The following is a 26,293-nucleotide window of genomic DNA, read 5'->3' as shown; positions in this document are numbered from 1 at the left end:
GTACCAACTGTTCAAGTGCGCAAACTGAAAAGCCTCTAGGGCACATCTGTCATTCAAACCACACCAATTAGAAAGGAGTTTTAGATCTATAGAGCTCTTTTGTTTTAAACTTATAATACCTCTTTCTATAAGGGATTCTAGAAATTCAAACTAGCCAGCCATAAAATCCTTTATTAACATTTTTATGTACTGTAAATTACTAAAAACAATTTGATTCTAGTTTTAAAAAACAAAAAACAAAAGTCATTAGAAAGTGTTATTTTTTATTCATACATTACAAAAGCAAAGCATTATTCACAATAGGAACTACATACTATAGTTACTTCAGCATTAGACTGCTTTCTTGATCCCTAAACAATATAATGTATCTTACAATTGTAATGCAAGACTTACACCTCGCATAGAAAACATGTTCCATAAATCCAGCTATCAACAAAAACAAGTTCTAGAAACCAAATACCTACCCCCTAAGACTAACAAAAATGTCTTTAGCAGGGAATTTAAATTTTTCTAACAATTCTTCATTTGGTAAGTTTTTTTTCTTTTCTTTTTAAGTAATATTCCCTTTGTTAAACATTTGCAGATAAACAGCAAACACATTTCTAAAATGAAACCAATGAAACTACCTGATGGAAAAATTTCAAAACAGAAGTCTAGTCTTCACTTGAATGTCAAGTTGTAGCTACACACTACATTAGTAAAATCTGAAATAAAATTATTCTGTTAATCTCTTCACAGTTTCTTTAAAAAAATATTAGTGGAGATAAATTACCAACTTTAAAAATCTAAACTCATGTTCACTGAACAAAAATAAATTTAGTTTCAGAACATTGCCTGTTAATGGCAAAGTACTATAAATAGTGCATGTTAAACTTTTCTCAACTCATTTCTATAAAACATTTGGTTAAAAATAAAATGAGGAACATATTTAGTATTTAAGGAAAGAATCCAACATCTTTCCTAGTACAGAATTTAACTCAGAATATTTAAGCAAAATCCTAAATCTTTAAAAGTACAATTTCAAAAAAGTTTCTAAGGTAGATTTGCTTCAAAATTTTAGTGCATTTCGAAGTACTTGTAGCTTCACGCATGGACAGTTTTGGAAGACCAACTGTGCTCTTTATGTTATTGGAAAATTAGGATTGTTTTCCTTCTTGTCTGTAATTATGAAAAGTCTTTTCCATATTTAAAATGAAATGTACCTTCAGAACATTCATCTTTAGTTCTTAGGAAAAACAAAATGCACGTGTCACTGTTTGGCCCAGAATGTATATACAGGTAATAACATTGGCTGTGAGGAGAGCCCTTTCAGGCTGTTTGGCCTTTGAGACTGTCTTGCAGTGTTGCCTGGCCTGGCAGGGAACCCCTGGGCTCTAGCACTCTTCCTGCCACTGCTTCCCAAGCAGCTTGGACTGAAGGTGCACAGCAGGGCACTGGGGTTCTCCCTCCTTCCTCCAGAAGTTTTCACTGTCTGTTTGGGAGTATTGCTTTTAGTTGAATCAAACTTTAAAAACAGCAAGGTTTCCAAACAACCTGTTTCTTTCTGACAGCTGATACGCACAACAGTCGAGTCATGTATTTGGAAAGTGTTGTGCTGAAACTAACCTAGTGAATGATTTAAACAACAGAGCAAAATCACCAGAAAGTTATGGTCACAAGAGAAAGTGTCTTTGGGGCTGTGCTTCAACAGTGCAGCTGGGATGAGCCATGCTGGCTATGTAAGCACAGGCATCCTCGGAATGGCTTTCTAGCACAGGGGGTGGGGTGCGGGCACAGATCCATCAACAGGGCACTTGGGGCTTCTTGGGTAGACACTCTCAGTATTTCCCTCTTATTTACTGTAAGAGGTAATTTTTGGTTAATAAATGCTCAACAGGGTATTTCTTTTAAGAAGCCAATTAATATTTTCAAGATATTAACCAAATAAAAATGAAAAATTTGCAAAGTACACAGAAACCAATAGTAAATGACAATGTTTTATTGTTCTGCCAGGCTCTCTTCAGAGTAAGCTACTTATTACACGATACAAAAATAATGGCTTCCTATGTAAAACAAACCACTCTAATTCTAAGTAAGTTAAAAGTCACATTTGAATGTGCTTCATAATAACTCTGTATCCTTTCCCGCTGTGGTGACCATCCCACCGTCTCTGTCCATGAAGACTCACAGGGAGGACTTCTGTGGCCTGCCCTGCCCTGCTCTATTCTACTCTGCTCTGCAGAGGAAAGCCAGCTCTGTTTGGGCATGCTCTCCATTTTGTGGCTGTTTCCTCACTATTACATTTCTCTGGGTTTCTAGATTGACCCTTCTTGAAAATTATGGGGAATAAATGTACAGAAGGCAGAAAAGGAAACTTTGGAGATTGTTTTGAAGCATCTTAATAAGATGGATGAGTTCTACTTCCTCTTTGGTCATCAAAGACTAGGAAGAATAAAATAATCAGTGTGGGTGTCAATCTTACCTGACACCAGCAATAGGTGAATGCAGAATTTAAATGAAAGATTCAGATTGAAAAAGGCATCTAGCACTCTAGTATATTTACTTGTGGCTTTAAAATAATACTCAAAATATATAAATATATATAAATGAAAAACTAAAAACTAACATGTTTACACATTAAATGAACAGATATCTCAAATACCAAACACAATTTTCAATTTAGCCCCAAATTTCAACTTCTAAGACTTTCATTTTTTATAATTTAAAATTGAAAAGAACTGTTTTCTCTTGAAGAGAAAGGTTTATTACACTGAAATAACCACTGGTTTTGGTTGTAATGAAACTAATTCAACCTAAATTATGTGAATAAAAATAGCATTTTAAGTAAGAGCAAACTTAAAGGCAGTTTGTCTATAAACAATGAAATGTTATAAAGATTTTATGAGAAGTTTACTGTGCCATTTTGACATATGGCAGAAAGAATGTTAGCTGTAATGTGTATCCTGAAGCATCAGGAGTACAGACAACCCTGGGAGTCCTTATGGACAAATGTAGGAGGCTGATTATGACTGTACTTCAACTCTCATAGGTCTAAATGAAAAAGACATCAATGCACCTAACTATCTAATGCATAAATAACCCTGACCAGACTTTTATGAAAAGAGAACAAAACCTTTTTTCACTATCAAACTTCTATTTCATGAATAGAATGTATAAATTTTAAATTAGCATATACCTTATTAGGGATGATCAAACTAGAAACCAAACTACAAACTCCCAAAAGGCCAAAGCAAGTGAGAACAATGTTGATTGTGTTCAGTGCTGGTTATGTTGCCCTCTTGCAAAATGACAGGCAAAATCATACTTGTTTTTACATTTGCATCCACATATATTACACTGAAAAGGATTCTCATACCCATGGCATCCCATGTGAATAGTGTAAAGGATATTGTCTGCAAAGTACATATCACAGTGCTGGCAGTGGTGTAGAAGTTGAGGATCCTGGACCGGCAGGGTTGGAGCTGGAGTGCTTGGCTGGCTGTTTCCTATGCTGGGAGTACTGGTGTGGGCACTTGGTTCACTGCTAGGCCCGGCCACTGGACTGTAGTTCCTCTGACTATGCGACGGCCGAGGTTCTGGACTTGTGGGGGAGGAGCTCTGAGGAATACTTGCTGACACAGCGGAGACGACTGCTTGGGCAGATGGCTGCTGAATCATGAAAGGCTTTTCATCAGGACAGGGATCTACGTCAGGGGAGGCAGGATTTTGGTTTTCCGGTGGCAAGCTGGACAACTGTCCTGCTAAAGTAGAGAGCTGATTCAAAGGGTTGTCAACCATGAGTTCTTGGGGGTCCCTTGGCAGGCCACCAGTTGGTGTAGCTTTAGCCATAGCTTCATAGGAGTCAGTCTGAATATTTGGGATTTCATGGGTAAAATCATTAAGGTAGTCTGGCTTCTGGACCACCATGGAAGGTGGACTTAGGTTGATAAGTGCTCTTCTGCTATAACCCAGATTGCTTGTTTTCTTTTGTAAAACCCCCCACATTTTCTTGCTGCTTAAGGAAGATCTGGTACCTTTAATTGGCACCATTTTATGTTTGCGCCTTCGATGGTGGGACAGGTTGCTTCGGTCACTGCAGCGGAAGGAACACAATTCACATTTGTATGGTTTTTCCCCAGTGTGAGAGCGCATGTGGGCCTCCAGGTGGCGCTCGTAAGCAGATGCAAATGGACATAAGTGACACCTGTGAGGCTTCTCACCTGTGTGAGAGAGACATGGAAGAGACTGCAGGAGGAGCTCACTTAGAGGACTTTTCATGTTTGTCCACTGAATGTGAGAACTTATACAAAAACAAAATGCTTTGCAGAAATGTATACTTGTATAATAGGTTCGTAAGATCTGAAAAGAAACCTAAGAACTGATATAAAGCTTAAGAATTCATTAGCAACAACTTGTGATATATAATTAAAATCTATTTAGTATGAAAACCATTACAGCTTCAACTGGCTCTTGGGGAAAAAATAAAAATATTATTCCCCACATAATAAAGAGATATAAAGATCTTATCAGCTAGGGAGTGGCAGTACTGGGCTTTAATTCCAGCACTTGGGAGGCAGAGGCAAGTGGATCTGTTAGTTCAAGGCCAGCCAGTGCTACACACAGAAATCCTGTCTCAAACCACCACCCCCAAAAATATTTTTAATCAACAGTATGTTTCAAAGTATATGTTCACAGATCTATTTATGCATAAATACTTTTGCTTTCCTGAAGGGGGAAAAAACACCCCCACCCTGCAAAAGAAAGTTCAAAATCAAAATGAACTCCTAGTTCAAATATGAAATTGTCAGGGCCAAGGCTTCTCCTCCACTTTCCTATTCTAGTTCAGAAAGACCAATTTTATTTAAAACTCAAACTCTCCAAATATGTAAAACTATAATTTAGAATGTGAGACTGAGAATCATTCATCTGACAAGGACAGAGCACCCACCCTGTTTCAGATTCCATGCTAGCTTTGGGGGTTGGGGGGCAAAGATGGCCTCTGGATGTCCTTGGAAGCTTTCAGGCCACCATGATGTAATAAAGAAGCTTGGACTGGCATAGAGCACATAGAAAAGATCCCTGGGCTTGGGTGAGGGCAAGGCATACTTTGGAAGGTTTCTCCAAAGGGTGGCTAAGAGAGACCTGGGTTTAGCAAGTACACTCTACAACTGTACAGAAGCCTTTCTATTTTCTATAGTAATAACCTGACAGCAAAAGATAAAGATTATATAGACGAAGCAGAAAAATGGGTAGGGAGAAGAGCAAGCTCTCCACGGAGTCTGTTTCCAGTATTTGAATTCCTTTACACCACTGCTTGGGAAAAAAAAAAATGGAGTTACTACCCAGCACAGGCTGATGACCCTTGCTCAGAGCATATGCGAACCATGTGGACTTGCACACACCACCCGCCAGCTGCTTCTTCATACCTGTGTGGATCCTGATGTGCTCGATGAGCCGGGCTGTGCCTTTGCTAGCATAGTTGCAGTACCGACACTTGAGCTTCCCATCAAAGGTCCTTTCAAACCCGTCTACTAACATTCCTGAGTTTTCGTCCAGGGACACTTCAACAGATGGGTGATCAAGTCCGTTTTGATCACCATCTGTTCCAGCTATAAACAAAAGCAAAAGAAATCATGCACCTCAGAATCAATTCAGTTCAACGTTTTAGACTTCAAGTGGTTGAAGATCTACAAACTGATATTTTCCTTCCCATGAGTTTAATTCATAAAACAATCCAGTTTCTTGTACTGGGACAATGTTTATACAAAAATAGAATTATACTCTAAGAACCTTTAAAGAGGACCTCAAATTGTTTACACATAAAAATTTACCAACTTTCACATGCTTTTGAAGAAAACAGGTAAGGTAGAGAGGAATAAAGAGATTCTTCAGGCTGGAGAGATGGCTCAGTGGTTAAGAGTAAAAACTGTTCTTCCAGAGGTCCTGAGTTCAATTCTCAGCAAGCACATGGTGGTTCACAACTATTTGTAATGGAATCTGATGCACTCTCTGGTCTATATATGAAGACATCTACAGTGTACTTATATATAACAAGTCGTTTTTAAAAAAGATTCTTCAAGTATGAGTTCAGTCACACACAGGTGTAGTGTCTAAATACTGGTCATGACTACAACTTTAATTAGCAGTTGTTACAGTTCTAAAACAATAACTCAATCTTTTTGTTTTGTTTTTTCGAGACAGGGTTTCTCTGTGTAGCCCTGGCTGTCCTGGAACTCACTCTGTAGACCAGGCTGGCCTCGAACTCAGAAATCTGCCTGCCTCTACCTCCCAAGTGCTGGGATTAAAGGCGTGTGCCACCACTGCCCAGCTCAACTCAATTTTTTTTTTGTCTAAAATCAATTATTGGATATTCTGTTCTAGTCAGTTATTTGTGTTTTAGATTCTGGGTTACAGTTAGGATCTTAGAATTCTAATCAAGCACATCAATGAAACAAGGTATCTGACAGCTCTAAGTGTAATGACTATATGGATTTCAGAACTAAAATGTTTGGGTGTTTGCTTCTCAGCTCAACATAGGAACTTTGTATAAAGCAGCAGCAGAAACAGGTATTCATGATTAGGAACTACACATGTTGGGAACTACACCCATGGGTACAGGAGACATAGTCCTCATATGCGCAGTTCAAACCCTATTCCTTTCCTTCTACCCTTCACCAGAAATAAATTTACTGACCTGGGCAAGTCCAGCAGATTGGTCCAAAAGGAACCAAGTGGAGAGACCAGGCTTGCAGTCTCCCTTTCTCCCATTGTTTTCCGAAGACCCTGATGCTCAACATTTTGATAAACTGAATCACTAAATCCAGGCAGGAATTGTTGCTTACCTTTCTAACAAAATTCTGGGGAATGTGATCCCTGATCACTGCTGCCAGTCCCTGCGCCTTCATGGCTTATAAGAGCTAGGTCAGAGGTCAGCAAATATTTTCTACAGGGCTGAGATAGTAAATACTTAAAGTCAGGTGGGTTTGTGTCTACCATAACATCCAACTCTGCTGCTGTACCATAAAAGCAGCTATGGAAAATAAGCAATCTGGGGGTGAATGCAGCTCATTGTACAGCCCTTGCCTAATGTATGCAATAGATGTTGATTGCCAGTAGGACAAACAAGTTACAAATATGTAAAGTAAGCATGCAGGTGTTTCAATAAAATTTTATTTATGAACAATGAAATTTAAATTTCATATAATTTGCACATGTTATTACATTCTTTTGCATAATTTTCAATAATTTCTAATTGTACAAAGTAATTTCCAGACTGCAAGCTATAGGGAGGCAGTTAGATGAGGTCCCTGGGTGGTACTCAGCTGACCCTGAGCTAGGTTAAGGACAGCATATGTGATCCACAAACTAGAGAAACTATCTGTAGCAGGCTCACCAATGTTTGCTTCTTCTAATTCAGTCTCTCTTCTTTCAAGTAAAGAGAAGACATCCCTAGCTGAGGCTCAGGTCTAATCCATGCTGCCCGCTGGACAAGGAGCCCTATGGGTTCCTTGAACTGACTGTCAGTTAACAACATTAAAGGCAGACAGACAAGGGATTTAGATGCCCTAACCTTTCAACAACTGTAACAGTTCTGTAGACTACATTAAATCATAGCAGAAGTCTGCATGTTAAAAAGAAGGGAGAGGGGCTGGAGAGATGGCTCAGCGGTTAAGACTGCTCTTCCAGAGGTCCTGAGTTCAATTCCCAGCAACCACATGGTGGCTCACAACCATTTGTTATGGTATCTTACCCCCCTCTTCTGGTGTGTCTGAAGACAGCTACAGTGTACTCATATATAATAAATAAATCTTTAAAAAAATAAAGAAGGGAGAAAATGCCTTGTATCTTTCTAGAAAAAGAAAAGAATGATCTACATCAGTCTAGAGATATGGTCACAGAATGGAGAGCTGCTGTACAGGAACATTAACGCGTTTACCAATGTGAACTTTTCAATAGTATGAAATAAGTCTACCTCCCTGAAGAGTCTCTGCTTCTTTGTCCCCACTAACTGATCCCGAGATCATGTTCACATGATGCGTCTGCTGTGTCAGGTATTCCTGGAAATCTTTTACAAAGTCCAAAGGCTCTGGTTTCTTTTCACCCATCTTGGTGCTTTTATTTTTCTTTCTTTCTTCCTTTAAGGTGAAAGTCTGTTATATCTAGGGGACAAGGAAATAAAGAACCCATAAATAATTTTAAAAAGAAAACAGTACAAAATTTAAAAAAATATATAGACAAAAAAGATTTTGTATAAGACATTGATTAAAGCAACAGAAAAATAAAAGCTGTCTTTACATACTTTATACTCTATCTGGAAAATTAAAGAAAATAAATATAAAACAGTGAGAAACAGATTTAATAATTACACTGAGTTTATAGGAAATGGAAACAAATTACCAAGGCAGAAAATAAGAAAAGTTTACTTATAACAGCCAAATATCGACGATTACCCAAATGATCCTCAAATAAGACCAGATATAAATTGGTTGTAGCATGATCACACAAGGGGCTATAACAGTGAAAATAAGCAAACTTCAGCTGCATGCAGCAACACACAGATAGCTCACAATCCAAATACTGAGCACTAGAAGCCAGACAAAGGTTGTTAGTCTATGAACCTATGGAAGAGCAGAAACTAATGTCCAATACCAGAAATGAACAAAGCCAGGGCAGCTAGAGCCTAGCACTGGAAGGGACATAAAAGGAGCGTCTGGGACGCTGGTAGCCTTCCACTGCTTCATATCAATGCTGAGCCCATGACCAGAGTCACCACTCTGACCATCCAACAGACCAAGCTTTAAGATTTATAAGCCTTTCTACATACATGCTAGATTTCAAGAAAAAGCTAAGCAATAAAGAATTGAGTAATCTTTGCATGCCTACTGCTAGCCATTAGAGATAAAAATTACTCTTTAAATAATTTGAGTTTAGGAAAAAAATTTCCAGAAACGTCTCTACACATTTGTGTTGTCTATAGAGGAACTGAAATGAAAGTGTATGCAGATTCAGCTTAAGCAATGTCAAATAACTTTTTAGTCATTAACACTGATTTACTCTATTGGCACATGAATAAGAGTGACTCACGTTCTCAGCAGTACTTGTCTTTTTTTATTGTTGCTATTTTGGAGGGTAAGTGGCATTACCACACCAATACATTGATGATAAATGAAGTTGTATGTGAGTACCTATTTATATTCTTTTAAGTGATGACTGTTTTACATATAGACTATCTTTTCTAATAGATAAGAATTCTTCATAATATTTTAAATATAAATCCTTCATTACATATGTGCATTTTAAGTATCTTCTCTTTAAAATTTTTTATCGACTTTTTCTGGACTTTTTTTTTTTAAATAGGGTTTAAGATACTATATACCCTAGAATTTATTCTTAAACAATAGAACTATGACATTGCAGAGGTAAGATTCTTTTCTGAAAGCAAGTGGTGATACAACTAATGTAAGATCACAGCACTACCAACACTAATAATCAAAAGGAAATGAGGCTAGACCAAAACCAGAGTTCATTTGGCTAAGATTTTTCATCCATATTTTAAATTAAGAATTAATTTATAAAATGTAATCATAGGGATATTCGAATATAAGAAATATATGCTTCAGGCTTTGTCTCCAAGTCTTTTGCAGAACATTATTAAGGTAGTTTTAATTAAAAACAAATTTATACAATATATTCTGTTTAGAGCTTCCCCTTCAACTCCACAGCTCTCTATCCACTCAAATCTAGACCGTTTCTTTCTCTCTTTTTAGGTTACAAACAGGCATCTAAAAAAAATAATAAAATAAAAAGCAATTAATAAGAAAAAAGCAAAAAAAAAAAAGCACAATAAACACATGTATATGCAGGCACACCTGTTCACACACAAAGAAATCCCATGAAAACACAAGGCTGGAAACCATAATATATGTATAAAAGATATGTAAGGAAAATTAAAAATTAATAAATAAAATCATGCTTAGACAAAAGTTTATGAGACAAGGAGCCTGTCATTGAGTTCATTTGTACTGGCCATCTGGTCTGTGTCCTTAGTTGTTTGTATACCCCATGAGTCTGGTTACTGATTGGAGATAGCTTCAGGTTAGGGACTGGGGCTCATGTCTACTTCCTCTGAGTGATGGGACTCCATCTGGCTTCAACCTGTGCATGTCCTCTGTATGCTGCCACAGTCTTTATGAACAAAAGTGGATTTTATTTTACTTTTTTTCTAATTAAATTATAACTACATCATTTCCCCCATTCCTCTTTTCTCTCTAACTCCTCTCATGTTCCCAAATCCATTTTGTGTGGCTTGAGGTATATAATTTCAGGGCTTATAACTTGGTGTTAGAAAATCAATTAAGGGGCTTATTCCTAAGGGATATTAATTCTGCTCTCTCAGTAGTCATTAGTTTCCTGAGTTCTTTGTCTAGGGATGGTTCTCATGGGAATTGCCCCTTCTACATTAACACTGGTCCTGTCACTGTTCAGGACTTCTTTAGACAGCCATGCTGTTGAGATATCATGGGTATAGCTTCCCTTTCATTTCTAGAAGACACAATCTCAGTACATTTCCTGGTCCACTGTCTTCAATGATTTTTTGCCCTCTCTTCTATGATGGTTCCTGAGTTTTTGGTGCAGGAATGTGTTGTAGATATATCCACCCCATGATCACTTGTTTTCTCATTTTGACCACTTGTGTAATGATCTCCACCAGCTGAAAGAGAAACTTCTTTGAGGAAAGGTGAGAGCTACATTTCCCTGTGGGTATAAGGATAAGTATTTAGAATGCTATTGGGAAGTTATGCTGGTTTACTAAAGTGGTAGTAATAGGTTCTCTTCTAAGATTCATGGCCTCACTGCCCCCATGTGGTTGGGTAGGTTTTCAGTGCCAGGCATGATTTCCTTCCTTCTGAGTGAACCTATTAGATAGCTGTTGGTTACTGCTAAGAAATGACTGTCAGTACCGAACCTTTTGGGGTATCATGCCATGTTGGCTATTGTTGGGGTTCATGGATATCACAGCTTGGTAAGACTATTGTTTCTTCCCTTGGGAGACTGCATAGCACCTTCAGGCTCTATGAAAGCTAGTCTTCATGGAGCAAGTTTTCAGGTCAGATCCTGCTTGAATCATGAGTCCTATATCAAAGTGCATGGTATCTTTGGCAATCAGGACTTCTAACCTCTAGGAGGTAATCAAATACAGCAGCAACAGTTCATCTTGGACTCTGCTGGCCAACAATTCAAAGGGCGATTTCTTATGCCTAGTCCTGGAATTTGTGTTAGTCTATGACTCTTCCAGGAAGCATTATTACCCCAAATGGCAAAACTTTGCTGAAACCTCTCTCTCTCTCTCTCTCTCTCTCTCTCCTTCTCTCCCTCCCTCCCTTATATGTAATTTTAGGTAAATATAAAATAACATGATTCTTGTGGCTTTAAAAAACTTTAGATTCATCTTTATTTTAGGTATGTAAGTGATTTTCCTGCATGTATGCATGTACACCATATATATGTCTGGTGTCTACAGGGTCAGAAAGTGACCAAGGAATGGCATTGTAGGTAGTTGTGAGACACTACGTGGGTGCTAGAAACTGAACGTGGGTCCTCTGCAAGAGTGAGTAATAAGTACTCTTAACTGATGAGCCATCTCTCCAGCTTCCTGAACATAAGTTTTTAATGTAATCCAATTTACCCATTTTCCTTTCTATATTTTATAACTGTCTATGTCCTATTTAGAATAACCATGCCTCCATCTTATTTGTATACAGACCTTAATATTTCCTTGAAAAACATTTTTCACCTTTCATATGTTATCCAGACTTTAGTTTTATGATTGATGTAAAACAAGAGTCAAAAGAATATTTTTCCAAGAAAATATCCAATTGTCCCACTTATAGGCATTTAACAGATTCCCAATATGCCCCAGGATTGCCTCTTTGAATTAGGTAATTATATTCGAGGAAGTTTATCTCTGAATTATCTACTCTATCCCACGAAGCCTGTCTATTCTTACAGCCAAATTTATTCTCAACAAGCCTTTGTTACCTTGGTAATATAACTCTATCAGTTTTGTTTTTCTTCTCCAAGAATACCTGAACTCTAGTTTCTTTTTGCTTTAAGATTTATTTTTGTCTGTGTGCATGTACACACCATGTTTGTGTTATGCCTACTGAGTCCAAAAGAGGACATCAGTTCCCCTGTAACCAGAGTTACAAGAGGTCTTCTGGAATAGTAGCAGCCATTTCTTTAGTCCCTGGCCCAAGTTTTTAAATGGCAGAGGTTAATGAGTGAGGGACTTTCAGAAAAGTACATTTCTCAATTTGCAAAAACCTCACCAACTTTATAAGAAGCAAACCTTGAACACATCAACTAGAACCCTAGTGGAACTAGACCAACCTTTGACTGTGCCTCTATTACAGATCATTATCCTTTATATCAACGCAGGGATACCCTCAGGCAATGACAGATACAAGGCTGATATTTCCCCTAATACTTACTGACCCCAAGCTGACATATTTGTTTATTATTTATCTTCTTTAAGCTTATTCTGCTCTTTATTTAAAGGTATTTCACCAAATAAGGACATACAGGTGACTGAACTTTCAGTAAATGTAATCTTTTGAGTTCTTGCCTTCCTTCTTAAAAGCTATCTAGAAGGTCTGAAAAGTTGTTATTGCTAATCTCTTTTTGCTGTTTTCTACAAAGTTCCATTCTATGAAAAAACTATTTTGCTTTTACACCTCGCTAGCTTTAGAGTCTGAACAGAATGGGATCACTCTTAAATTTAAAACAGTGAACTCCCATTTTATAAACTAAGACAACAATACAAACTTACAGTGCTCTTTCAAGCTTTATATTAATCATATATAAAATATTGCAAACTATACAGCTTATGGTAATCTATGAGACAATGTTAACTATTTGGAAACAATTATTTTTATAGCGAAATAATAAAATTGTATCTTGGTCTCAGATTCAAAGTTGTTTCCTTTATCAGTTCATCAGCTTGGTTAGAAAATAGAATTAGCATCTATTTGCTCTTTAGATTGGTGAGATAAGCAGCAGCCACCTTAGTTCCAATTAGTTCACACATCCCTGTTTGCAACTTTCTAAGTCCATCTGTAATTTTCCACATTTGCCCTTTCTTATCTTACTATGTCACTTCTTTATCTCTTGCTTTAGTTTATTCAGCTTTCTCAACCTTATTAATCATTATTTTTCTTATCTTACTATATTAACTAGTTATGTCAGACTATTTGTTTAACTATAGTTAATACTACTAATTATTTGTTCTTTCAAATTTGCACTTTAGTTAAAAAACACAAGTTAGTGAGCCAATGAAAAAGATGGTTAATAAGATGGACAGGCTTTGCTTACCTGTGATTTAGTACTCAGGAGGTGAGGGCAGTAGAATTATTGCTACAAAGTAAGTTTGAGGACCCTGTCTCAGAAATTTTTCAAAAAGAAAGAAGGAAGGAAGGAAGGAAGGAAGGAAGGAAGGAAGGAAGGAAGGAAGGAAGGAAGGAAGGAAGGAAGGAAGGAAGGAAGGGAGAAGAAAACCTGAATTTTTAATTAAAAAAATAAACTGGGCTGCACAGGTAGACCCACCCCCTCAACTCAGAGGATCACGCCCGGAACCCTTTGGCGGAAGTCTCCGGTCTCTGTCTCCTGCTTGGGCCCACCCTCTGCCACTGCCAAGTGACACAGAGAGGTAGCTTAACACTCAGGAGTGCAGAGAGACCAGACAGCACAGGTAGAACCACCCCTGCTGCCAAGAGGAAACAGCCAGAAACACTGAGGACACAAGAGCCTGGGAGCAGCCTGGGACAGGAGCCTTCTGATTTCTTCCTGTGCCCAGAGTTGATAGGGCCACAGAGCTACATAACCAAATACAACCACAAGAGAGCGGGTCTCACAGGAGCACAGATACAGAAGCTTGTATGACAGATAAGCCATCATCAGAGACAGCAACACCAGCTAACACCAGAGATAACCAGATGGCAAAAGGCAAATACAAGAATATTACCAAGGCAACATGGCACCATTTGAACCAAGTTCTCCCACAACAGCAAGTTCTGGATACCCCAAGACACCAGAAAAGCAAGATCTGGATTTAAAATCACATCTCATAATGCTGATAGAGGATTTCAAGAAGGCTATAAATAACTCCCTTTAAAAAGTACAGAAGAACATGAGTCAACAGGTAGGAAACACAAAAATCCCTTAAAGAGATACAGGAGAACATAGGCCAACAGGCAGAAGCCCTTAAAGAGGAAACACAAAAAAATCCCTGTTGATGCAAACATAAACAACAGAATACAAGAGATAGAAGAAAGAATCTCAGATGCTGAAGATACTATAGGAAGCACTGACTCAACAATCAAAGAAAATGCAAAATGCAAAAAGCTTGTAAAGGAAAACATCCAGGAAATCCAGGACACAATAAGAAGACCAAACCTAAGGATTATAGGTAAAGAAGACAGCAAAGATTTACAACTTAAAAGGCCAGTAAATATCTTCAACAAAATTATAGAAGAAAACTTCCCTAACCTAAAGAGAGATGACCACGAACATACAAGAAGCCTACAGAACTCCAAACAGACTGGACCAGAACAGAAAGTCCTCCTGTCACATAAGAATCAAAACACCAAATGTACTAAACAAAGAAGGAATATTAAAAGCGGTAAAAGAAAAAGTCCAAGTAACATATAAAGGAAGACTATCAAAATTACACCAATCAGACTTCTCACCAGAGACCATGAAAGCAAGAAGATCCTGGACAGATTTCATACAGACCCTAAGACAACAAAAATGCCAGCCCAGACTACTATACCCAGCAAAACTTTCAATCACCATAGATGGAGAAACCAAGATATTCTATGATAAAACCAAATTTACACAATATCTTTCCTCAAATCCAGCCCCTCAAAGGATAATAGATGGAAAACAACAATATAAGGAGGGCAACTACACCCTAGAAAAAGCAAGATAGTAATCTTTCAACAAACCCAAAAGAAGATAACCACACAAACATAAAAATGACATAAAAAATAACAGGAAGCAACAATCACTATTCCTTAATATCTCTTAACATCAATGGACTCAATTCCCCAATAAAAAGACATAGACTAACAGACTGGATACGTAAACAGGACCCAGCATTTTGCTGCATACAGGAAATATATATCTCAGTATCAAAGACAAACAGTACCTCAGAGTAAAAGGCTGGAAAACAATTATGCAAGCAAATGGTTCCAGGAAACAAGCTGGAGTAGCCATTCTAATATCGGATAAAATTGACTTTCAACCAAAAGTCATCAAAAAAGACACGGAAGGACATTTCATACTCATCAAAGGAAAATATCTACCAAGAAGAACTCTCAATCCTGAACATCTATGCTCCAAATATAAGGGCACCGTTATTTGTAAAAGAAATTTTACTAAAGCTTAAAGCACACATCACACCCCACACAATAATCACAATAGTCACAGAGTGGGTGACTTCAACACCCCACTCTCCTCAATGGACAGATCAGGGAAACACAAACTAAACAGAGACACAGTGAAACTAACAGAAGTTTTGGACCAAATGGATTTAACCGATATCTATGGAACATTCCATCCTAAATCAAAAGAATATACATTCTTCTCAGCACCTCATGGTACCTTCTCTAAAATTGACCATATAATTGGTCACAAAACAGACCTCAAAGGATATAAGAAGATCGAACTAATCCCATGCCTATCAGATCACTATGGAGTAAGGGTGGTCTTCAATAGCAACAAAAACAACAGAAAGCCCACATACACATGGAAGCTGAACAATGCTCTACATAATGACACCTTGGTCAAGGAAGAAATAAAGAAAGAAATCAAAACCTTTTTAGAATTTAATGAAAATGAAGGCACAACATACCCAAATTTATGGGACACAATGAAAGCAAAGCTAAGAGGAAAACTCATAGCCGTGAGTGCCTCCAAAAGAAAGCTGGAAAAAGCATACATTAGCAGCTTAACAGCACACCTGAAAGCTCTAGAACAGAAAGAAGCTAATACACCCAAGAGGAGTAGAAGGCAGGAAATCATCAAACTCAGGCCTGAAATCAACCAAGTTGAAACAAAAAGAACTATACAAAGAATCCACAAAACCAGGAGCTGGTTCTTTGAGAAAAATCAACAAGATAGATAAACCCTTAGCCAGACTAACCAGAGGGCACAGAGACAGTATCCAAATTAACAAATTCAGAAATGAAAAGGGAGCTATAACAACAGAAACTGAGGAAATTCAAAAAGTCATCAGATCCTACTACAAAAGTCTATACTCAACACAACTGGAAAATCTTGATGAAATGGACAATTTTCTAGACAGATACCAAATACCAAAGTTAAATCAGGATCAGATAAACCATCTAAACAGTACCCTAATCCCTAAAGAAATAGAAGAGGTCATTGAAAGCCTCCTAACCAAAAAAAGCACAGGACCAGATGGTTTTAGTGCAGAATTCTATCAGACCTTCAAAGAAGACCTAACACCAATACTCTTGAAACTATTCCACAAAATAGAAACAGAAGGAACACTACCCAACTCGTTCTATGAAGCCACAATTACACTGATACCAAAAACACACAAAGATCCAACAAAGAAGAGAACTTCAGACCAATTTCCCTTATGAATATTGATGCAAAAATTACTCAATAAAATTCTTGCCAACCGAATCCAAGAACACATCAAAATGATCATTCATCTAGATCAAGTAGGCTTCATCCCAGGGATGCAGGAATGGTTCAATATACAGAAACCCATCAATGTAATCCACTACATAAACAAACTCAAAGAAAAAAACCACATGGTCATTTCATTAGATGCTGAAAAAGCATTTGACAAAATTGAGCATCCTTTCATGCTAAAAGTCTTGGAAAGAACAGGAATTCAAGGCTCATACCTAAACATAGTAAAAGCAATATACAGCAAACCAGTAATAAACATCAAACTAAATGGAGAGAAATTTGAAGCAATCCCACTAAAATCAAGGACTAGACAAAGCTGCCTTCTCTCTTTCCATATCTACTCAATGTTGTACTTGAAGTTCTACTAGAGCAATTAGACAACAAAAGGAGGTCAAAGGAATACAAATTGGAAAGGAAGAAATCAAATTATCACTATTTGCAGATGATATGATAGTATATTTAAGCAACCAAAAAAACTCCACCAGAGAACTCCTACAGCTGATAAACAACTTCAACAAAGTGGCCGGATATAAAATTAAATAAATCAGTAGCCTTCCTATACTCAAAGGATAAACAGCTGAGAAAGAAATTAGGGAAAGGATACCCTTCACAATAGTTATAAACAATATAAAGTATCTTGGCATGACTTTAACAAAACAAGTGAAAGATCTGTATGACAAGAACTTGAAGTATCTAAAGAAAGAAATCGAAGACTGCAGAAGATGGAAAGATTTCCCATGCTCATGGAATGGCAGGATTAACATCGTAAAAACAGCCATCTTGCCAAAAGCAATCTACAGATTCAATGCAATTCCCATCAAAATTCCAACTCAATTCTTCATAGAGTCAGAAAGAGCAATTCTCAAATTCATCTGGAATAACAAAAAACCCAGAATAGCTAAAACTATTCTCAACAGTAAAAGAACTTCTGGGGGAATCAGTATCCTGGACCTCAAGCACTACTACAGAGCAATAGTGTTAAAAACTGCATGGTATTGGTACAGTGACAGGCAGGTTGATCAATGGAATAGAATTGAAGACTCAGAAATGAACCCATATACCTATGGTCACTTGATCTTCGACAAAGGAGCTAAAACCATCGAGTGGAAAAAAGATAGCCTTTTAAAAAAAATGGTGCTGGTTCAACTGGAGGTCAGCATGCAGAAGAATGCAAATTGATCCATTCTTATCTCCTTGTACTAAGCTCAACTCCAAATGGATCAAGAACCTCCACATAAAACCAGACACACCAAAACTAATAGAAAAGAAACTGAGGAAAATCTTTGAGCACATGGGCACAGGGGAAAAGTTCCTGAACAGAACACCAATAGCTTATGCTCTAAGATCAAGAATTGACAAATGAGACCTCATAAAATTACAAAGTTTCTGTAAGGCAAAGGATACTGTCAATAAGACAAAATGGCAACCAACAAGTTGGGAAAAGATCTTTGCCAACCCTATTTCTGACAGAGGGCCAATATCCAATATATACAAAGAACTCAAGAAGTTAGACTCCAGAGAACCAAATAGCCCTATTAAAAAATGGGGTACAGAGCTAAACAAAGAATTTTCACCTGAGGAATATCGAATGGCTGGGAAGCACCTAAAGAAATGCTCAACATCCTTAGTCATCAGGGAAATGCAAATCAAAACAACCCTGTGATTTCACCTCACACCAGTCAGACTGGCTAAAATCAAAAACTCAGGAGATAGCAGGTGCTGGTGAGGATGTGGAAAGAGGAACACTCCTCCACTGCTGGTGGGATTGCAAGCTGGTACAACTACTCTGGAAATGAGTTTGGCGGTTCTTCAGAAAACTGGGCATAATACTACTGAAGGACCCTGTGATACCACTCCTGGGCATATACCCAGAGGATTCTCCAACATGTAATAAGGACACATGCTCCACTATGTTCATAACAACCCTATTTATAATAGCCAGAAGCTGTAAAGAACCCAGATGTCCCTCAGCAGAGGAATGGATACAGAAAATGTGGTGTATTTACACAATGAAATACTACTCAGCTATTAAAAACAATGAATTCATGAAATTCTTAGGCAAATGGGTGGAACTGGATAATATCATCCTGAATGAGGTAACTCAATCACAAAAGAACAAACATGGTATGCATCACTGATAAGTGTATATTTACCCAGAAGCTTGGAATACCCAAGACACAATTCACATATCAAATGATGCTCAAAAAGAAGGAAGAACAAAGTATGGATACTCTGGTCCTTCTTAGAAGGAGGAATAAAATACCCACAGAAGGAGATACAGAGGCAAAGTATGGAGCAGAGTCTGAGGGAAAAACCATCCAGAGACTGCCCCACCTAGGGATCCATCCCATATACAGTTACAAAACCCAGACACTATTATCAATGCCCACAAGTGCTTGCTGACCAGAGCCAGATATAGCTGTCACTGGGAAGCTCTGCTAGTGCATGACAAATACAGAGGGGGACACTCTCAGCCAGCCATTGAACTGAGCACAGGGTGCCCAATGGAGGAGCTAGAGAAAGGACCGAAAGAGCTGAAGGGGTTTGCAGCACCATAGGAGGAACAATATGAGCCACCCAGTATTTCAGAGCTCCCAGGGACAAAACCATCAACCAAAGAGTACACATGGAGTTACCTATGGCTCCAGATGCATACGCAGCAGAGGATGGCCTTGCTGGACATCAAAGGGAGGAGAGGCCCTTGGTCCTGGAAAGGCTTGATACTGCAGTGTAGGGGAGTACTAGGACAGGGAAGCAGGAGAGGGTTGATTGGGGAATAGGGGGAGGGGAGGATGGCTTATGGGATTTTTGGAGTGGGGGGACCGGAAAGGGGACAACATTTGAAATGTAAATAAAGAATATATTTAATAAAAAAGGAATAAAAATAAAAATAAATAAACCAGAACACAAGAGGAAAGGGAAACTGTTAGGAATACAGAAGTACCCCTTTCCGGCAGTGATGACCTCCCTACAAGAACATGTCTCTTGCAAAGGATCTCCTTCATTCCTCCCCAGAAGAGGAGAAGAGAAAACACGAGAAAAAGAGCCTGGTGCAGAGCCCCAATTCCTACTTTATGGATGTGAAACGCCCAGGATGCTATAAAATCACCACGGTCTTTAGCCATGCACAAACGGCAGTCTTATGTGTTGGCTGCTCCACTGTTCTCTGTCAGCCTACAGGTGGAAAAGTAAGGTTGACAGAAGGATGCTCCTACAGGAGGAAGCAGCACTGAAAGCCCCTGATTCAAGATCAGTGGGAACCCTCAAAATAAACACATTTTGGATTAAAAAAGGGGGGGGGAGATACAGAAGTAGAAAAGAGAAGCAGGGCTGACAACGATGGGGTAATAATAGAAAGGAGGAAAATGATCTAAGCATATATGCACATACAGAAATGTCACAACTAAGACCACTTTGTACAATTAAAATATACTAATTTTAAAACGAGTCATATCCCAGATAGTTTTTTTTTTTAAATTATAAAGGCTATGAGGGTCTATCAGTTTTCTGTGTTCTGATTATAAAAGCGTTATAGGGCTGAAGAAATGGCTCAGTCAGTAAGGAGGCATGCAAGTATTAAGATCTGTTAAAATTCCTAGCTTCCACATAAAAGGAGGGGCACGTCAGAAAGCACCTATAACCTCAGCATTGGGGAGGTGGAGACAGCAGGATTCCTGGAGCTTGCAGGTTAAATGAGATACACCCCCCCATCTCAAAAACTAAAAGTGGAGAGAGATTGAGGAAGACACCTGATGTCAACTTCTAGCCTCCACATACATGTACATATGCACCCACACATAACACATGCATACATGCACATATAAACACACAAACACAAAAAAACTAAATAATTAAGAAAAAACCCAGTTTTTACATTGCAATTCATAATTTCTTGTTGCCAATCAATTTATATGCAAAGTGATACATGTTCCTGGAAAATTAATGTACTTTAATGGGCCTCAATCTTACCAAATCTTGATTAGCCATGCTTCATGCAATACAACACTTGACAATGCAACAAAAACACAAGACTTACCATAAGCAAGCAGAAGAAATGGTATTTTTATACCTCTAACTAGAGTTTAAGGACAGAAATGAGCTCAATTACAGAGCATGGCTGACATATTTTGACAGTCTTAGCTATTCGCATTGTCACATTACAAGTTTCACTGTGTTCTCTGCCATAAATTGTATGCCACTATCAATTATGCATGATGAATTAAGGAAAAAAGAATGCCAATGAAGTAACTGAAAACGTTGCAGACATGAAGACCAGCTTCTGATTTAGGGATTCAAACACACTTATATGGTTTAATCTACACATTCATCCATGATTTAAAACTTAAGTGACCTTTCATATCTAAGCATCTTTGTATCTAAACCTGTATCATCTATGTTACATATACCTGTGGGCAACAGGCATGATAGCCAGTGTTTTACATAGCAATAGACAATGAGACAGACTTGTGTAAATAACAGTTGCCTAAATTGAAGAGATGAGTCTTTGGCTCAAACCCCAGCTTCTTCCGTCTCAGGTCAATACCTCTAAGCATGATATATGGGAAAACAATAATTCTGAAACTAAAAAGAGCCCCTGCTATCAAAATACAATATGGGGTTGCTGTCCACACCATCCCGGTAACGGAAACTCCATATATAACCTGTCTGAGGATGTAGTTCAGTACTGACAAATTTAAAACCCTACAAACATAATATGAATGATATATACATGGATTCAACCAAATGTGAATGGGAAACATTTCAAATAAAAAAAAATGCATCCTAAACAGTTTAGATTCAGTCCCTTGGCATCCCCTAAACAATACAGAACCAGAACAACGGATGCTGTACAAGCCATCTGAAGAAAGAAATGTGTGTAGAAGGATGGTAACAAATCACGTGCAGATCCTATTGTATTTTACGTAAGACACTGAACACCCTCAGATTTCAGTATACACAAGGGGTCCTACACCAATGCCTCAGGAATATAGAGGGACAACTTACTGCATGCACATTAGAAAATCAGGGAAGAATCCTCTTTCAAAATGGGATGTTAAGTTTCAAAGTCTGGACAAATGGCTGAGGTGCCTACTTAACATATCCAAGTGGACCTGGCCACCATGTTCTCGCAGCAGCTCTCCTGTCACACTCCCTACCTGTTACAGGGTCCATCCAGCTTGCATATACTGCCCTCTATCCTGAAAGTGCCAGGCCCGGGGGCTGGGCTGTCGTTCCCTGCATAAGCCAATCATTTTGGCCACATGTCCTTTCTGCTCCTTTGGCCTCTTTGCTGCTGTTCTCCTTGGCTCCCCTTTCTCCCTTCCATTCCCTCTCTCCCCTCACGGCTCAGGGTCAGGTTCACTCTGGACTTTCTCAGAGGTGTCTGCCTCTGGCTGTGCTCTCCCTCACATCTACAAGAAACTTTCTCCTCCACCACACCTAGGAGCAGTCATGTCCTTTCCTTTCCTTTTTATTTTCTTTTTTTCATTCAGTATCTTTCTAACTGGCTGTGAATTCAACACCTTGGACTTGTTAAAAAAATTACTTATATTTTCAATGTAAAATGTCATCAGAGAAACCTATTTAAGCATTCCTAATATTATTATAGATTTTGATAGTACATTGCAAGTCAGATCTACTCTGTCCTAACTGATTTTGCTCAGTTAGTATAATTTCTATATTGAAATTCTAACCTCCAATATGACATTTGTTGTGAAGGCAAATCCATCAGAATAAGATTATAAGAATAATAGTTTGCTTTCTGTTTTCTGCACTATGAGTATATATCCAGAAACTAGATCCTATATCTGCTAGCAACTCAAACTCAACTTCCCAGCCTCCAACCTGAACGAATTCTCCTTTAAATCACCTAGCTTGTACTAGATGGTTTATGTCAGCCTGACACAAATTCAGGCATATCCAAGAAGAAATTTTTGTTTCCAAACAGGGTGTCATTAGGGTAGCTTTGCTGGCCTGGAACTCACTATATAGACCACAATGATCTTGAACTCAGAGATTCACCAGGCACTGCGACCTGAGTGCTAGAGTTAAAAGCTTGCGCCATAATGCCTGGAGGAAAAGGAATCTTATTTGAGAAAATGCTTCCATAAGGTTAGCCTCTAAGCAAGCCTATGGACTACTGCCTTGATAACGAGAGCTATGGAGGGACTAGCTCACTGTGGGAGCTACCACTCCTGGGCAGGTTGTCCTGGGCTGAGCAAACCATGAGAAGCCAGTCAGTAAGCACTAAGAAAAAGTCTTGACTTCTGTGCTATAATTCCTGCCCTGCCCTGCCATTCTTCAGTGATGGAATGAAAATATAGGATAAAATAACTCTATCCTCCCTAAATTACTTTTAGTCATTGTAGTTAGTTAGTTAGTTAGTTAGTTTGTTTGTTTGTTTGTTTGTTTGAGACAGGAACTTTCTACATAGCCCTGGCTGCTCTGGAACTCACTATGTAGACCAGGCTGGCCTTAAACTCAAAGATCTTCCTGCCTCTCTGCCTCTACCTCCCTCGGGCTGAGATTTAAAATGTGCACCACCATATGGGCTAGTCATGGTGCTTTATCAGAGCAGTACAAGCCCTAAGTAAGGTACAGTCCATTCGATTTGTTATCAGTGTGATCTAAGATATATATCTACAGCATCAACTAAAGGAGAGAAAAACTTACAAACCTTACGATTATAAAACATACTGTCCAAGCTAGTAAAGGGAAAATATCTAAGAATTAATATTACGCATATCCTGTGTGTGTCTCTGTGTGTGTGTATGTGTACATACATTTATGATCAAACACCTTTTAATCGGGAGCTAATTATTTAAAAGGGGTGTTAAGATGCAACCTGGAAGATAAGCACAGCTACAGGTAGTGTACAGACCAAAGGGTTTCCTTTCCTCCCCTGTCATGCAGCACATGCCTGACTGGGCTTCTTGACGTGTTTCCCCCTAAGACTTTAAAAATCAATACATTGCTGGCCAAAAAACAAAATTATTTTATTCCCCAAGGGATTTGGATGAAAACTAATGACAAAAATCACACACAACTTGTTTAAATTGGAATTTGATTTGCTTTTATCTGTTCCACATGAGCTAATGAGTTTCAGCTATAAAATATGTAAAACCTGGAAAAAAAAAAAAACAACCAAAACCTAGTCATCTAAGTGCTTGAGAGGTGACTTACAGTTAAGAGCCCTGGCAGCTCCTGCAAAGGACCTTGGTTGGATTCTTAGCACCCACACAGAGGCTTAGCCATCTCTACCTTAAGTTCCGAGGGATCAGACCTCCATGCACACCATGCACAGACATATATGTGGATAAAATACCCATATGAATGAAATAAAATAAATTTAAATCAAGAAGCTCTTTAATATGCCCTCTCCACAAAAGGAGAATTCAAAGAACAGTACAGGGTATTACATTTATCTAGCACTGCTTTAAAAGAATGTTTAAGCTGAAGGGTTACTACTGATAAGGAAGAATACTTAGCCCAACTTTTTCTGAGACAATTTAACTCAGAGGTTAGGCAGGCCTACTAAAGTTGTTTACAGTTGTTTACTTCTATAACCTACTGATTATGGTCGTTGAAAGATTTACTCTCCAAGAGAATATGCATTAGTAAAGAAGACTGATAAACAAGACTCAGTTCATATAGAGTAACATGGACCTTCAAAAAGAATGAGAACACAATTCCTGAGTTCCTGGCTGCCAAAGACTCTGAATGCATGAACACTGTGATAAGGCTCTTCTGAGAAAGCAGAAAACATAAAGAGGAAAACAGAAATGAAGTCACATCAGGAGAAATCCAAAAAAGAATGATACAATCTAACCTGTTCACCCCAAATTAGTTCCACTTTTTTCTTCCCACGGCAACAATGCTGAAATGGTGAATAATTGAAATTTACTCTGGAGACATACCAAAGGACTCCAAAAGGCCATGGAGGGAATTTCAAATAAAATTCAAAAGCCACAAGAAGTCTGCAAAGAAAGACACACAAGTGAAAACTTTGTGAGGGACTACAGGTTTAATGACAAGTTAAGATCATAACTTGTGTGTCACTATCATTAGCTGAAAAAAAATTAAGACAAAAAAAAAAAAAAGCAAGGGCAAGCTTGGTGGCCCACAATTACATTCTAGCTATTTGTGTTACTAATGTTGTCACTGGTGATTTACTTTTAACAACAACAAACAAAACAAAACAAAACAAAACAAAAAAATCCACCTTAAATGTCATTCCATATTTAATATGTTAATTTCAAGAGAGGTCAGGCTTAATATTGCTGGGTAAGTTCAATAACACTTAAAAGCACATTAGCCCTATATCAGGGAAATATATGTAACAGCCACCAGAGCCCAACCTCAGCATATCTGATCCCCATCTTCAGTATCCTACAGTACAACAGTTACGGTTTCCTGGGAAACACGGGACCATTACAGGAAAAGAACTTCAAACATCCCAGTTCATTGCAAGGAACTTCCAAGAAAACATTCAATCTCAGCTGTGCTGAAGACAACAGAAGCTCAAGACAAAAAAATCTTAAATATTGTCCAGATATTTTAAGCAGCTGTTTTCATCTTGTGTCTTCTAAATGTAATTTCCCTGGATCTCACAACTTCATGTCCTTTCTCACTCCTCTGTCCGGTTCTGACCAGCACATAAAGGAGTCATTAAATAGGCCTGTGGTTACTGGCAGCTACCACTGACTATCCTTAGGATCTACAGTTAGACAGACATACAGCCCTTGGACGCTTAGCTGGGGAGCCACGCTAAGCATCCAAGAGCACTCCGGGAGTCGGTCGATCGCGGACATAAGTCTTGAATGAGTCGGAAGAGCTCTTGGCTGTAACATCCTCCCCAACCTCACCTGTTAAGTACAGGCAGTAGAAGCCAGTTCATGGGAGTAAACTCGGGGGTTTAGAAACTCCTTCCCAACAGCAGCCCGGGACCGGCGTCGAAGTAACACCCTCTCCAGGATACACTGGGGTCGTTGGGGTCGACTCCTGACCCTGGCACCCCGAGAACGCACTACACGGGGAGCGCACCCGGCGATCGCCACCTGTCAAAGCAGGAGACAGCTCCCCACCCTGAGCTCCGAGCTCCGGCCCGACGGCGCCGACTCGCGAGCCTCCGGACGGCGGACTCAGTCACTTACGAGCCCAAGAAAGTCCCGAGTCACCACGCCGCCAGCCCACGGGGCGCGCAGGTCCCTCCGCTGTGGCCAAGGCTAAGGCGGTGTTAGCCGGCCAGCAATGAACCCGGCACTTTACCTTCCGTCATTCCGTCAACGTGCCATGCGTAACCGTAACGCCGCCGTAGAAGCGGACCTCCCGTTACTCACCTCCCGACAACTGCACCGAGGAATCACCACAGCCTTTTTCGCCACCACCGCGGCCGCCGCGGCTGCCACCGCCTCGGCGTTCGTCAGCGTCGCAGCTGTAGCCGCCATATTTGTTGTGTCTCCTCACCCATCCCGCCTGCCCCCGCCCCGCCTTGCCTTGCCCAAATCTCGCGTGAGCGACCTGTAGGGAGCAAGGAGAGAATTATGTCTCTCCTGGGGTTCCGTAGGTGGGAGTGGGCGGGGACTCGAGGGGG

At 39.1% G+C, this 26,293-nt stretch overlaps 2 protein-coding genes across 6 annotated transcripts; one reads left to right on the top strand and one right to left on the bottom strand.

Moving 5' to 3' along the window:
• Nucleotides 1–243: 243 nt before the first annotated feature.
• Ikzf5 (IKAROS family zinc finger 5) lies at nt 244–26,175 on the bottom strand. 5 transcript variants are annotated; one of them, XM_052196914.1, is made up of 5 exons: nt 26,040–26,175; nt 24,618–24,677; nt 7,952–8,138; nt 5,406–5,588; nt 244–4,199 (listed from the first exon to the last, which is right to left on the bottom strand). In XM_052196914.1, the coding sequence occupies exons 3-5, from the start codon at nt 8,082–8,084 to the stop codon at nt 3,256–3,258; spliced, it is 1,260 nt and encodes a 419-aa protein (XP_052052874.1). In that variant the 5' UTR covers nt 8,085–8,138; nt 24,618–24,677; nt 26,040–26,175; the 3' UTR covers nt 244–3,255. The 5 variants fall into 5 exon arrangements, with proteins under 5 accessions (XP_052052874.1, XP_052052865.1, XP_052052882.1 ...); XM_052196905.1 differs by lacking the exon at nt 24,618–24,677; XM_052196922.1 differs by lacking the exons at nt 24,618–24,677; nt 26,040–26,175 and adding an exon at nt 24,530–24,610.
• On the top strand, nt 19,668–19,949 carry LOC127695070 (40S ribosomal protein S27-like). The gene has a single exon (XM_052196952.1). It carries the CDS (start codon nt 19,680–19,682, stop codon nt 19,932–19,934), a length of 255 nt encoding a protein of 84 aa, XP_052052912.1. The 5' UTR covers nt 19,668–19,679; the 3' UTR covers nt 19,935–19,949.
• Nucleotides 26,176–26,293: the final 118 nt, after the last annotated feature.

This window comes from Apodemus sylvaticus, chromosome 1 (genome assembly GCF_947179515.1).
Source record: "Apodemus sylvaticus chromosome 1, mApoSyl1.1, whole genome shotgun sequence".
NCBI lineage: Eukaryota > Metazoa > Chordata > Mammalia > Rodentia > Muridae > Apodemus > Apodemus sylvaticus.
The sequence above is the reverse complement of the archived record's forward strand: the minus strand, read 5'-3'. Positions and strand labels throughout refer to the sequence as shown.

Excerpts from the sequence above, each read along its gene's own strand:
- Ikzf5 (XM_052196898.1), bottom strand. The coding sequence starts at position 6,884 with ATGAAGGCGCAGGGACTGGCAGCAGTGATCAGGGATCACATTCCCCAG. Across the intron at positions 5,589-6,673 it reads AATCTGCTGGACTTGCCCAG|CTGGAACAGATGGTGATCAA; the intron begins GTCAGTAAATTT and ends TTTTGTTTATAG. Across the intron at positions 4,200-5,405 it reads GCACATCAGGATCCACACAG|GTGAGAAGCCTCACAGGTGT; the intron begins GTATGAAGAAGC and ends TCTCTCACACAG.
- LOC127695070 (XM_052196952.1), top strand. The coding sequence starts at position 19,680 with ATGTCTCTTGCAAAGGATCTCCTTCATTCCTCCCCAGAAGAGGAGAAG.